Here is a 14,628-nt window from a genome sequence, read left to right as displayed (position 1 = left end):
GAGTTAAATAATACTCATACCTAATAATCTCCCTGGGACTTCACTGATCCCTCACAGATTGTAACTCTGTTACTTTTTAAAGTAAGCCGATCCGAGCCTTTGCGTTTTCCCTTTTGGTTCACAGTCGCGTAGTCCGTGAAACACTGAAGACAGTTTTCTCTACCATACTTGTCTGACGATACCTTTTTTTTCATTTTCAGAGCATCTCGCTGAGTTGGGTTTTCTTCTGTCTGCTCCTGGCAGTGTTCCCGCTGATGCCTGTTGTAGGGTGGAAGCCGGAAGTCTTTCTCGTGTACGAACAGTATTTTAACTTCTTCTCAATACAATTGTTCTTCTCAATCAACACTATGAAATAGGAACCTAATCTGGACCATGAACAAACTGGAAGTTAAACTATTAATTAATATCCAACCATCAGTCATAATTCTGCCCCAGGCTCTGAGAGGCACTAAAGTTTCTGGAGCTGCTTCTGGGCTTTCACTGGAAGGACACTGTTCCAGTGATGACTTAAACTACCACCTCCAGCCTCACCCCAGCTCACCCCCCAAAGTGCAGAACCGTCCCTATCCTTGGTATACTGGGGAATCCAGGAAAGCTTTCATGTAGAAAGATGTTGTGTTGCCATAACAAAAAGGTTGAAAAGCCTCAGGTGCAGCCCCTGTCTTTGCCTTGGCAGGCCCACACCTTAAGTCCTAGAGACCCGAGGGTAAGGATCTCCAAGGGAGGAAGGTCGGGTTCCTTCACAGCTGCCCCTCATCTAACACGTACCTGTTAGCAGACCCTGTGCGCCTTCCCTGAGTGCTCCCAGGAGGCCGTTGTATTTATTTCTTCTCAACAGATCCAAAAAATCTGTAAAGTAATTGGTTACCTTTTCTTTAAATTTTCCTTTTTAAATTATTATCAAGTAAGCTGCCGGCTGCGTGTGTGCATGTGTTTTGGCAAGCTGAAAGATCATTATTACAAGTAACATTTCCTCTCATTCTCTAAATATATAGTCATCTTTGTTACTTTCTTTAGAACTCTGTGCAAGCAATGTTTTTAGCATTTTAACATAATCTTGAATAGATTAGGTAATGTCTTTTTTTTAACTGAAGGAAGATTAATTACATGACATTTTTAAGTACCGTGTTCATTTTAAAGTGTGTATGAAATAACACAGTAATCTCAGTTCTGTGAGAATACCAATATGGAATAGATCAGGAATTATTCTAGGAAGTCAGTTGATTAGCCAAGTCCAAAATAATTGTATTGCATTCTAAGACCATACCATCTAAGACTTATTAGTGTTACAAACTAAAAATATTTTGCAGCCATCATAAACCATAGTGAGAAGATGAGTTAAAATATTTTCACTTACTTCTTGCTTCCCGTTGCTCTGGGAGCTCTTCTGTTGTCTCTGAAGCCCGTTCCCTCCTCTCACCAGCCTCCGCCTACCTGTCTTGCTCAAAACATCCTGACAGAGGTGAGCAGAATTTACCATGTGCTAGAAGGAGAAGATACTGTGCAAATGGTCTCTGTTGAAATTTACCAGCTGCACATTCTAGCGCAGATGAGACCAGGGAGTGAAAGCACGAGAACCCGACTTCGGATTTTTGAAGATCGTGGTGTTTCCCTCTGTCCTTTTGCATTTACATTCCTCTGATTGAGGTTGTGTTGGTTTCCTCATAGCTGTATTTGCAACCTCTGTGTGTCCACTCCTGGTTCCTGGAGAGATTTCTACTCTCCACCTGATTTCTCACATCAACTCACTTCTTTAGAAAAGTATGATGCTAGGATAGGTATGCAAATATTATAGGTTAAAATGAAAGGAAAAAGCAAAAATGTATGCAACATAGCTGTAATATCCCTATTACTCCAGTTGTCTACAGTAAAAACATATTTGCCAATGCATTAAAGTATCAAATTATTTTTTTAAGGAAAGGAAAAGCAAAAGCAAATAAATAATCTTTATTATACATGGCTGTTTCCCCCAAGTTTTAATGTAATTCATGTTGACTGAATTACTCCTTTTTTCCCCTTATGATTCTCAAAGAGAGTGTTAGAAAATAAAAGCAGAACCACAAACAAAGACGTACTTTCCTGAGCATGGCCTTTTTGCTCATTTTCTCTCAGTTATGCTACACTGCTAGGCTCCAGCTCCTGTCCTCAACATAATTTTGGTTGTCCTGTGTCACTCAGGTTTTTAGAAGGTGAGAAAAGAGCTCAACATAAGTGCCCCATTTCCTGGATATTTATTTCCTTCAACTTCGGGAACCGTGCTGTACCTGGTGTTCCTGAAAATGCATGATCTGTCGTTTTATTACTGTCCCAATGCCTCCCCTTCGTACTGCCTTCGTGACCTTAGCTGGGAACAGCCGAGGACAGTGACAGGGTTAATGATAGAAAGCAGCAGTCTGTCCTGCTGGGAATACCATGAATTAAAAATGCAGATCCTTTATGTATAAGGGCTCATAGTTAAAATACGTATGTTTTAAATACTGTTTAGCTATCTTTTACATTGTTTTCTATAAATTTGTCCAATTCAGGATAACAACTATGGTAGTTGGTATGCACAAAAGTTTTAAAAGTCAAATTCTAGAAACACAGTAAAACTATCTAAAAGGTGTAAGAAGTTACAAATAACACGATCCCCACAGTATCTTTATCCTAAGATTTTTATTCCTGTGATAACCTGTGTATCCACTTTACTCCCTCGTGTTGATCCAACCAAGCGACCGAGAGCTTCTCCATCAGAGTAGAATGTGTTCATCTGCTGTGTGTTGAGTAAACCTCGGAGGAAAATCTGAAATTGTGAATTGTGTTTGCAAACAGAATGGGTGCCGGCCTGCTGCTGCTGCTGCTGTCCCTGTTTGTTGGAACATCTCTCGTAAAAGGAAAAGACGGCTTTGCAAACGAAAAGCTGTTGTTACATCTGTCACAGGTGAGTTGCAGGTTGTCAGCCCTGCCTTACACTGGTGACGCGCCCAAACGTCTGTTGTGGTTGTGTTGGGTTACGCTGTTCTTGAGATGCCGTCGTGGGTAAGCTGCCCGGTGCCCGCTAGCTAAGAAGAGAGTTTTCAGTTTAATAAACCACTTGGGACAAAAAAAGGAGAAGAAATATTTTGTCAAGCGTCCTGTGAAGCCATCGGACTGTGTCTTTCATGTGAGAGGGCAGGTGGCAGGCTGCGCAGGGAGACCCGTGGCCGCTGTGCCAGAGCCTGTCTGTGACCACGCACGGGGCGGTGAGCGCGTCGGGAGCCCGCTCCGCGGCAGCCGGGAATGTCACGTGAACGTGCTCCTGGGGGTTGTTAGACACGCCCTTGGTGTGAGGCGGGTCTGCTGCGGCATTCCCTTTACATCGACTTCCTTAACTTCTGCCCCTTTCTGTGGCGTGTGTTATACTTTCCATCGATTCCAAGGTCGTCTCTTTGTACATTTTATCATATCTGAAACAAAAATGTGTCTTACAATCGAGAGCATTTAGGATTGTGTCGTAGCTTTATTGATAGCATTTTTTCTTTCTGAATTCACAAAAAATGTGAGAGTAAATTAAATATAGCTCCAGGATTTGGTGGCGAGGTTGCTAATGTGATCTCTAAGAACTTTACTTTGTCCACAGCCATAACTTAGCTCATTTCTTAAAATGGCAATTAGTCCACTAGTCCAGGGGTCAGCAAACATTTCTCTCCAGAGTCAGACTGAATATTTTAGGCTTTAGGGCCATGTAGAGTCTGTTGTAAATTTGCATCTCTACCCTTACAATGCAGAGGGAGCTGTAGACAACATGAAGATGAACAGGAGTGCCCATGATCCAATTAGATGGTATTGCGAAAAACAGGCCCCAGGCCCTTAAGCGGTAGTTTGCCAACTAGTTTGCATACAGTCCCTGAAGAATATTGTCCTCCCCGTGTTCCCAGCACCATGTGAACACTCAGGCCGCAGGTCTGTGTTGAATGAGTAAATGGATATGACGGTGGTGAGGGCCAGAGGTGGAAGACATAGACCAATCCACTGAACGGTGTACACCCCACCTCCTGCGTTTCTGTGACTTAGGAAAATGTTGAGGTTAATGATGAATATTTCCAGGTAGAAACCATATGATAACATATGTGGAAACACCCTTGAAAGTGTAAAATGCCCCATTTTGTACTTGTAAAGGATGACTTTTGCCTAGTGTGAGAGTCTTAACTCCCAGCCTTGGCCACAAGAAGGTGAGCTGGTCCCATTTTAGTAGCAGATTTACCAGATTGCAGCCGTTCGAGCACTTTGTGAAGCGTTCTTATGTAGGTCAGTCTCTCGCCACCTCCTCTCTTATTTGCGTGGTTTGCGTTTGTCTCCAGATGCTGGGCGCAGCGCTCGCCATGTACGTTGTATACAGCACCCACACCAGTCTGCTGCAGAAGCAAGGACTTCCTCTCGCCAACCAGATCGCCAGCTGGGTGATACTAGGTGAGCGGGCCGTCAGACCGAGTGGGGTAGCTGGACGTCAAGTCCTGGTGTAACGTGACCCATTTGCATCTTTTATTATTATTATTATTACTATTATTATTATTATTGAAAGACATAGTTTTGTTTCAGGAAAATAATAATAACCAGCTATAATTTCTATGTCTTCCTGGCACTTGACCAAGGAAATTAGAACTTTTATGAATATTCATGTATTTATAAGAATTACTTGTTAAAATATTAATGACCTGATAAGTCTGAACATTTATTAACATCTGATGAAAATCTAAGTGTTTCCAGAATAGAAAATTACATTTGTTTTCCCTCCTCCCATGCAAATACTAAGCCATCTCTACAGAGACGTTCTTAAGACCATCAAATACCTTTCTCATTAAAATGTCTCCCTCGACTTGGCATTCATTTGTGAAGGTTTCCTGATCCCATCTCTGTCATGATGGCTATGAAATGATGTTCTAGATGTAACATTCCCACCGCGTTTATGGAAAGACCTGGCATTCTGCTTTAAGAGTCCTTCACTCATTCATTCATTCACTCATTCATCTATTTATGATGGTGGACTCATGAGCTCCTATTTTTTCAAAGATTTATAGTTCATCACTGTTGATACTTTGGTGTTCTAATTGTCCCAGACTTGGTCAAAGAAAGCCCCTTGAGGCTGGCTTGTAAATAGGCCCCCCAATTTTTTAAGCTCTTTTTCATCTTCTGGCATTAAGAAGATGTATACCTTGTAAGCCTTTATATCCACCGTACTGTGGTGTATGAGTCTTTGCATGTGCTGTTAAATTTGGCCTGCTGTTATTTTGTGGAGAGAGTGCATCTGTCTTCATTGTTTTGTTGAAGGGGATGTTGTTCGACAGTTTCTTTCTCATAGTGGCCTCTGGCTTTGGGGTCAGGGTGATGCAAGCCTCTGAGAATCATTTTGGAATTGTTCTCTGCTATTCAGTTTTTTTTTTGGAAGAGTTTGAAAGGATTGACATTAATTATTTTTTATTTCTTTTAAAGATTCTTTATTTAATTTTTAGAGAGAGGGGGAAGGAGGGAGAAACAGAGGAAGGGAAACATCATTGTGGGAGAGAAACATTGATCTGTTGCCTCTCACACGCCCACAGCTGGGGATCTGGCCTGCAAACCAGGCCATGTGCCCTGACCAGAAATCGAGCCTGCGACTTTTTGGTTTGCAGGATGTTGCTCAATCCACTTCGCCATACCAGCCAGGGTGGCGTTAATTATTTTTCACATGTTTGGTAGAGTTCACCAATGGAGCCGTCTGGTCCTGGGCTGTTCTGTGTTGGGAGGTTTGTGATTACCGATTCAGTCTCCCTGTTATTAGTGTGTTCAGATTTTTGAATTTCTTACTGATTCAGTCTTGGTAGGTTGTGTGTTTCCAGGAGTGTACCCTTTTATCCTAGGTTATCCAGTGTGGTGGCATGTAATTGTTCAGTTGTCTCCTAGGGACCCTGCATATTGCTGTAATACGAGACATACACAGAATCAGGTTGTTTGTTTAAGACCTTTCCGTTATCTTAGTGCATGCGTTTACCATGGTGAACTTCCGTTCAGAGCTGCTTCCACAGCGTCCCGTAGGTTTGGGCATGTTGGGTTTCTACTTTCATTTCGAGAATTTAAAACATTTCTCCTGATTTTCTCAATGACCCAGGGACTCTTCTGGAGTGTGTTATTTAATGTCTACATATTTGTAGATTTTCCCTCTTTCCTCATGTTGTGATTTCCGGTTTGTACCATTGTCGTCAGTGAAGGCACTTGGTGCGGTTTTAGCAGTCGCCTTAAATTTGCTAGGACTTGTTTTGTGGCCTGTCGTACGCTCTGTCCTGGAGACTGCCCCAGGCACATCTGAGCAGAGTGTGTTCTGCGGCTGTCAGGCGGAGGGTTCTCCAATGGCTGTCGGGGCCATTTGATCTATGGACATGTGGTTAAGTCGAATGTTTCCTGGGGGGGTTTCTCTCTGGATAATCTGTCCGTTGCTGAAAGTGGTGTATTCAAGTCTCCTCCTCCTACTCTTGTATTGTTTGTTTTTCCCTTCAGGTCTGTTAGCATTTACTTAATATATTTTGGTGCATGTGTATGTATGATTGTTGTATCTTACTGGTTGACCCCTTTATCATTGTATAATGCCCTTTTTTGTGCCTTTTTACCGTTCGTGGCTTAGAATCCATTTTATCTGATAAAACTCCTGCTGCCTTTTGCTTTCCTTGGTTTTCATTCGCAAGGACCATTTCTTTCCATCCTTTACTTTGAGCCTATGTATGTCTTCAAATCTGAAGTGAGTCTCCTCCTATAGGCTGGACATACAGTATTTTAAACACGGTATCTCCTCCTCGGAATGAGGAGATCTAGTGCAAGAGGCCGCCTAACACATGGTACAAGGCCTGAAATTGTTGACTCGTAGGTGGGCCAGCTGTGTTTCTGGAGGTCTCCTGCAGGCACTGTTTTGTCATAGCAAGTTCCGATGAGCATTTTCACCGACATGCTCTGACCCACAAATCGGTTCTGTGCTATGAAGCTGGTCCTGACTTTCGTCATTCAGAATGGAGACTCTTATTTCTCTGCTAGTGCCTCATCAGTCCTTTAGATAAAAGTATAAAATAAGGATAGAACATACAGCTTTACAGGAGAGGTCTCGTTTGAACTGGGTTTTTAAGTAAGAATTGTTATGTTATTTCTTTGTGTTAAAATATGTATCATTAGAACCACATATCTGAAAAAAATAGAAGCTATTTGTGCAAGGGTATTATACATATAACTTGCTATGGTCTTAAATTTTGCAGTGACTTGACTTGGAATGAGATTGTCTTCACATTTAATTTAGTAGATGTTGACTACTAACAGTAACAGCAGCTAACCCGCTGTGCCCGAGGCATTGTGCTCAGAGAGCATTGCGTAGGTGAGGTTGCATTCAAACCTCTCCACCTTTTTATGTTCTCTCGATTCCACAGATGGAAATACTGCTCACCTGTTAATAAACTTGCCCCAAAGTTAAGTATTTAATAAGTGGTCCCTGCAGGATTCCATCCCGGTCACCTGTCTCCCTTTGCAGGAGAACTGAACACGAGGCACGTGGCCATCCTAACTAGTGGATTAGCAGCCGTGTGCATTTCCATTCCCCTCTCCTCTCACCTGTTCTTCTCTCACTCCAGTGCCTGCTTTCTTACCCTGCAGGGAACGATTGCCTCATTTGCTACGGTTCTTCCTATCACAGCCCTCAGTCTCCTGACGTGCTAAGGAGCACACTGTGGCTCTCAGCGGAGGTTTTGCTGTGGGAAAACTTGGAGGAGGCAGGGGCTAGGGAAGAAATCAATTTCTGAGAAGTGAGTGGGTTTTGAACTAAACATCTAAGTAAGAGAAGACTTGCTGAAACTTGAATAACACTTTTTATTATTTACATTAAAACATAAGTTGCTCATTTAGGTGTTAATATTACAGTGAGTGAGGCTGAATATAAATTGAGCAAATCTGAGCCCAAATCTGGTTAAAACAATGAAATGTAATTTTAATTAAAAATAGGACGTTGGAAGTTTCTTACAGAAATAATGAGGGCAAATATAGCCTTCTGTTCAACAGTCAGGGGCATGTGGTATTGTAGATAGTTCAGGGCTTCTAAACTCGCAAATGCCGGGTGCCTGGGACTGACCTCCCCCGTCTGTCTGTCTCTTCCCTCGCAGCCTCCTCCTTTGTCCTGCCCCTGCTGAGCTCCAGGGGCCTCTTGGAGCGGTTGTTCAGCATACTTGTCTCCTGGATGTCGACCTACCTGCTTCTAAGCACAGGGTACACACTGTTTTTTAACATTTTGTTTGCAGTAGCAAGTTTTAAGTGATGTATTGACATTTCTCCATGAGTATTTAACCTCTGGAAATGAAAATGTTGTATAAATCTTGAGGACTAAATCACGTATTTTCTGTTCGATAAGAACTGTATGACTTGAATCATAATCTTCAGGTTTTTTTCTTGTTCTTTTTTCAGTATTACCTATTGTCTTTGTCTTTCTGTTTATTTTGTGAAGTTGCTAAATTGTCATTTTACTTCAGTATTGGAAAATTCTGATTGATTATGGAGGTATTCTAAGTCTAAAACAATGACTTAGAAATGTTAGAAATGCACTAGAAATAGAGGCAGGAGGAACTGAATGATCTGATCCAAGTGCCTTTATTTGATCCATGAAGGGAGGCAAGAGTGGGGTTTTTAAAAGAAAAAGTGCAGGCTTTAGGAGGGTTAAGGGGAGGGGTTAGTCTCTTGTACTTCCAAGCGGGTGCCTCAGGGTTCCAGGATGTGACCTGGGACAGTGCCTTAGGTAAAGGGCCGGGCTGTTCCCAGGTACAGGAGAGTCAGTCTGACCATGAGGCCACGGTGGCTGGCGCCAGGTGTCTGTTGTGGGAGGTGGGAGAGAGTTTCGATGGAGCCCGGGGCTGCAGAGCAAGTCGGGACAACCGAGTCATGGGCCGTCCAGCGGGTGGAAAACTGGCCTGACTGGGTCTTAGTCTGGCGGGTTGGGGAACTGACCCGACCCTTTCAAGAAGAATTTTAGGTTTTGTTGCATTTCTTTTATGTGCTTTGATTTATTCATTCTTCTTTGAATTTAATATTTTCACTCTTACATATATCATAGTCCAAATATTCCTTTTGATTCAGGAGACTTTTAGACTATTTTCCCAAAAGTCAGAGGATGCATTTTTAAGATTGAAAGTTTCTTACAGAAGAAAAACAAAAACTAGCAGCCTGATTTGGGGCGGGCCCCAAAACGTTCTCCAAACTCAGGGAAAACAGTGCATGTGTCCTCCTGTCTACTTAGAAGAAGAAAATTCTTCCCTCTTCTTGAGTTTCGTTTCATCCTTACTTGAATCCTTATGAGGAGGAGAGATGCACACATTGTGACAAACGCCAAATAGAGCAGACAACCTGAGTAACCACTGCTCCTAGTTCGGCCCAAAGGTGGGATTTGGTTTAAATTAGACTGAACCTAGCGGTTGACCATGGAGCTGCCAGCGGATCATTCCCACATCAGATGACTTTGTAAAGCTATTTTGGGTCCAAGACTAGGGTTCACTTTCCGAGTTAGAGAGATGTTCTCAAAATCTGCATTTTCGACCCTAACGTCCCAGAAGCTCCTGGCTTCCCCAGGTAGGAGATGATGCAGTGGGTGCTGAGCCTCCTTTTCTGACCATAGCACCCCACGCCTCTGGTCTGTTCACCTCTCTTTGCGTACACCGCTCCGGGGCACCCAGCAGTAAAGATGTCGTATGAGCCGCGTGGCCAGTTCACCAGTTACCTAATAAGGTCTTCAGGCAGGCTTGCTGTCAGACTTCGAATTTCGAACTTCTGAGTAAAACGTGAAACCTGTCCGCTTATTCTTCTTACTCAAGAGTGACAAAGATAACGAGACCTTAAAACTTTTTACCATTGTCCACTTACTGGTGAAATTATAGAATAAATAGACAGAATCTGTCAGTGTATAAATGTATATATGAATTAGAACGTGCAGAGTTTTTAGTCTAGACGAGAAATTTGAATGTAAAACCGTTTCTCTTCTAACCCAGCGTTTTGGGATGACACGTGAGTTTCCTTAGAGACCACACCCAGAGGTCGCCTTAGGAAGCTGGTGTTTGAGATGGTTCAGAAATTTGCGCGTGTTCTACACGGTCACTGCTCAAGTTTGAAAGCACTAGATGGGTTTGAAGGAATGTGTGGTTGATCAAACAATACAGATAAGTGTAAACAGAGGTCTGGTTTGCTGGATTAAAAGTTAAGAGAGGAGGGGGAAAATGGGTGGTTAAAGTTGAGTTTTGATCGAAAAAGTATTTCATAATGTAGAGTGAGTTAGTCACGTAACTAACAGGAGCGATAAGCATTATAATGTTTTAAATCATCAACTTAATTGTCATCACAGATACCAAAGCAGATTATACTAAGTACATTTGATTTATTTTAAGAAAATATACAAAGTGAAAATTCACACCTAAAATCGGAATACTGGGTGTGACCTTACTGAATTATTAGTAAATATATTTTCAACGTTAGAAAGTATATTTACTTTTGCAAAAACATTCAACAGAGGTAGCCCAAAGCAGCACAGTCCAATAATTTCACTTAATACATTTTTACGTCGTCAAATCAGTTTTGCAGACGTAGTTCTTTCCTTTCACGGCACTGTCTCCGGCAGCCGGGCGGGTTCTCTGTGGAAACTACTGCGTGGTCAGAATCTCAGCATATTGAAAAGAAATGCAGATTTATTACTTTGCAGCAATACAGTAAAGTAGACCTAAATTCTTACTAACAATGCATCCTTGATTGTATGAACAAAGAAGATTTATTTTTTCATTATTTTTATGCAAATAGAAGCTATTGTAAGACTTGAAAATAGTTCCAAGTTGGTTCAGATTTCCCTCTGATTTTGTTTACATCATCTCTCCACACACTATAATACGACACTCAATGCCTTTTCAGCCCTGTTCCGTCTGCACAGAGGCCAAGCTCGGAGATGCCGATTTAGCGTTGTTTTATTATGTACACTATGAGACCACAATGCCATTTTACTGGTGTTCCAGTTTATTAATTCAGATATGCAGACTTTATACAGGACACTAAGTGTCTGAGGAAATAAAGCCCCGTAGGAAGTTTGTCTTCATCAGATTTATTCATCTGCATTTTACAAAAGGAAGTAATCATAGTTTATAGTTTTAGAGAGGAAAGAAATCTACAGCACTATTTCTAGAACTATGGAATTTAGGTTTTTGTATATTAGGGAAGAATAAACACACATATAACGGCCACTGTTTAAAAATGCAGAGTCCTCTTTTACTCAGAGTCTCCGCCTTCTGGATTCAACTCATCAACATCTGTTGTTTTTTCTTTCGCACGGCCGGTCCTGAGCAGAAGGCAGGCATGTAGGCAGAACGAGGTGTGCCCCCCATGTGGCTCAGAGGGTCCTAAGCTGCTGTAGAGCAAGCCCTTTATTTTACAGTGTCAGGAGGTTACAAATGCACCAGTGAGGTTGCTGTGAGTTCGGCTGTGGTCATGTGATGTAGAGAATGACAAGGGAAAAGGTCACAGCAGGGGAGCGAGACTGGTGCCTTCAGGGACTCAGAGGCGACTTGAACTCAGTTTTAAGGAGTGGCCAGGGTACAGGTATTCTAAATCTTTGTCATTCTATTACTTTTTAAAAATCATTGTGAAAATAGCATACTTACATTTCGGAGGTAGGGGAAAGGGGGAAGGCATTTATTGCCCCTGCCCCTCCTGTTGGTCTGGTATGTGTCCTTCCAGGCTCACTCCGTATTTGTCTTTTGAACATGGTACTGATCATAGTTCACAGGCAATTGTGCAACTTTTTTTCCTCTTAACATGATTTTAGAAATATTTTCCTTTGTGGCTCATAGGCTTCCTGTTTTAATATATATTTAATATTCTGTGATGTGGTTACTCCTTGATTTACTTACCCATCCCTCTATTTTTGATCATTTTAGTTATTTCCACTTTTTATTATCATAAATGATGTTTTGAATTATGTTTCATGCATAAGCTTTTTCCGTGCATTGGATTGCTTTGTTCTCGTCTCAGGTGTGGTGCAGGTAGGCCGTAGAGCGCGTGCTGTTGGCTCGTTTTTAACTTTTGTCTTAAGAGCAGTGCCGGTCTCCACCAGCCCCGAGAGCCCGTGAGGGCCCTGCTTCACCATAGTCTTCCCGGTATTTGGTGTTCTCACTTTAAAATGCGAACATCAAGTGCTGTTTTAAACAGGTCAGAAGTGCTGTCGCTTTGTGTAACTCTGCACTGGTCACACTAGGAGTGTTTTCTCCTGAGTGTGTTGTCTCTCCGTCCCTGGGCATGCTGAATCTTGCACGCAGGTGATGGTGTTGCTTTCTCAAACCTTGAACCTTTCCTTCCACCCGGTCTTCGCTCTGTGACCTGCGGTGGAGTTGAAAGCATTTTGTTTCTTTTCTTTCTCGAGTTAGGAAAACAGTACCATGTGGAAGGAATAGAGTTCAACAGCTGAGAAAGGTGAAAGAGCAATAGGGGTTTTTAGGTTAGAGTTGGTTTGTTTAGCTGTTTGGTCACTTCCAGCTGGGTACGTAACCCTCTCACTCACCAAAGGCTTGTGAGCTGGGCCTGCAGGCTGGCCAGGCTGACACAGAGATCGGACACAGCAGCAGGGAGTGCCCCCCCGAGGACACGGAATTGAACAGGCGATGTGCACCATCCAGAGTGTTTGGGGAATTACAGTGGTGGGACCCTTGTCCCGACTGAGATTGAAAGGACAAGAAAGGCCCCTGTCACCGAGTTATCACCCTCTCCTTTGCCCACATCACACTCCAGCCTAGACAGAGGTGCGTGCTCCACACCCACCTGTGGGGAGGAGGTGGCTTCTGTCTCTCCCTTCAGTCACCAGGACCGCAGCACTCATGTGGGGACTGCAGTGAAGTCTAATTACGTTCTCGGGGAGTCCTTAAAGTGACAGTGTTGGGTTGTGGTGTGTGAATGTTTTTGAGATTCTTGATGCATAGTGTTTGATAGCCTTCCAGAAGGTGTTTTCTGCCTATACAGAAAAGGTGAGGTTTCTTCTTTCAGTACACTGTTGTCAACATTTTTACAAAATTTTGGCTAAGTATGATAAGTGAATATAGTATCTCCCTGTGGTTTTAATTTCCGTATCAGTTATCAGTAAGGTTGAACATAGTTTTATGTATCTGTTGGCTCTTTTTCTGTTGTTTTTGAGAGTTTTATGTTCCTGTATGGCAGCCATTCTTTAAGAAGTTTGAGACCCTTGTCCTGCTCCTTTGGTGTGTGTTGTAGCGATGATTTTAACTCGGGAGCTGCCCTCTTACCTTTGCCCCAGTACTTCTTTCTCTTTGTGTGCTGTCATCTACTTTATGAGTTATTTTTAAGTATCTCCACTATCTTAAACACATCATGGTCTCAAGACTTTATACATCTCAAAAAAATGGTGTTGGAGTTGATGTTTAAATGTTACTTTTCTTTCCTACTTTCTTCTTCTGGAAAACAGAAAATTTAAGTTGTGTGATATTGTGCCTTAGAAGTATTATCAGGATTGTTTGAATTTTGAAAAAGCCCTCTCGGTATAAATTTGCCTTTTAATTTGTATACGTTTTTCCCTTTCATTCCTGCCTTCCCGCTTTCACCCCCCCCCCCCCCGTAGGCATGAAGCCCTCTTCCCATTAGTGCTGTCCTGTTTGATGTTTGTCTGGATACACATGGAACAGGAAAGCCTACAGCAATCTGGCGTTGCCTGTAAGCCGAAGGTAGCTTGTCAAAATCACTGTTGCATTTATTTGAGAGCATTAAAATATTCTCCATTCCATAAGGAAGTTGCATTGTTATTTCATCAAAACTTCTACTTAAAATTTTATGCTATTAAGTCATTAGTAATTAAGTTAATAATTAAGCTAAATAGTTAGCTTGTTAGGCATTTTTTGACTTTAACAGAAAAGCACAATTTATTGTTTCACAGGCATTATAGAGGATGGGCTTTTCTTAGAGATTATTTGAGAATCACTGCTGCAAAAAAGGTTAATACAGATGAAGGATGGAGGAGAAGGAGTGTTCTTTATTTTACTTTCCTCTATCTTTACATCTGAGAATATTTATGTTGTCACAAATCAGTGAATGAATTTGATTATAAGGTGACATTCATGTTTCCTGTGTTGTTCTTCTCGTTCTAGTCATTCAAATCCAAGATGCTTATTCTGTCACCATAGTGATTGCGGCCTCAGAGCAAGTCCTAGCCTGCTCACTCCCCACAGTGTGCTTTGAACCGACTGAGAGCCAGTCAGAGTTGAAGGACGCCTTTGTTGTCCTGAGAGTTAAATGGATGTCTCTTGCCTTTATTTTAGTACTGAGATATTATGAGAAATTGGTGATAGAATGTTTACAGTTTTATTGAGATCAGATAAAATGAATATTGCAGAAAAACTCTTTTATAATTGATCTACCCTTAACTGGTTCCAGTTGAGTTTAAAGAGAGTAATTGATATTTAGACTAATGTATTTCAATAAAAAGAAACTTTATTGAAATATATTGAATAATTATTGGTTTTTAATGTTTAGTCCTGGAATATTAAAACAATATATTTTGATCAGATTTAAGTAAATGGTCAGACTATCCTCAATATTAAATATTAAAAACTTTAACATTAAATAAATATTAAAAACCTTAAT

At 41.7% G+C, this 14,628-nt stretch overlaps 1 protein-coding gene across 11 annotated transcripts in view; it reads left to right on the top strand.

The window, feature by feature from the left end:
- Positions 1-14,628, top strand: part of PIGN (phosphatidylinositol glycan anchor biosynthesis class N) — an 81,973-nt gene that overhangs the window by 41,760 nt on the left and 25,585 nt on the right. For all 11 annotated transcript variants that reach the window (XM_053664268.1, XM_053664272.1, XM_053664264.1 and 8 more), the window contains 5 exons: positions 201-292; positions 2,812-2,920; positions 4,320-4,428; positions 8,127-8,229; positions 13,610-13,712. In XM_053664268.1, coding sequence (XP_053520243.1) covers positions 201-292; positions 2,812-2,920; positions 4,320-4,428; positions 8,127-8,229; positions 13,610-13,712 — 516 coding nt within the window. The remainder of the gene's footprint in view (positions 1-200; positions 293-2,811; positions 2,921-4,319; positions 4,429-8,126; positions 8,230-13,609; positions 13,713-14,628) is intronic.

The sequence above is a fragment of the Artibeus jamaicensis genome, unplaced genomic scaffold (assembly GCF_021234435.1).
Source record: "Artibeus jamaicensis isolate MK-2021 breed Jamaican fruit bat unplaced genomic scaffold, CSHL_Jam_final contig_354, whole genome shotgun sequence".
In the NCBI taxonomy this organism is placed as follows: domain Eukaryota; kingdom Metazoa; phylum Chordata; class Mammalia; order Chiroptera; family Phyllostomidae; genus Artibeus; species Artibeus jamaicensis.
Note: the sequence above shows the minus strand (reverse complement) of the source record. Positions and strands in the feature narration are given on the sequence as shown.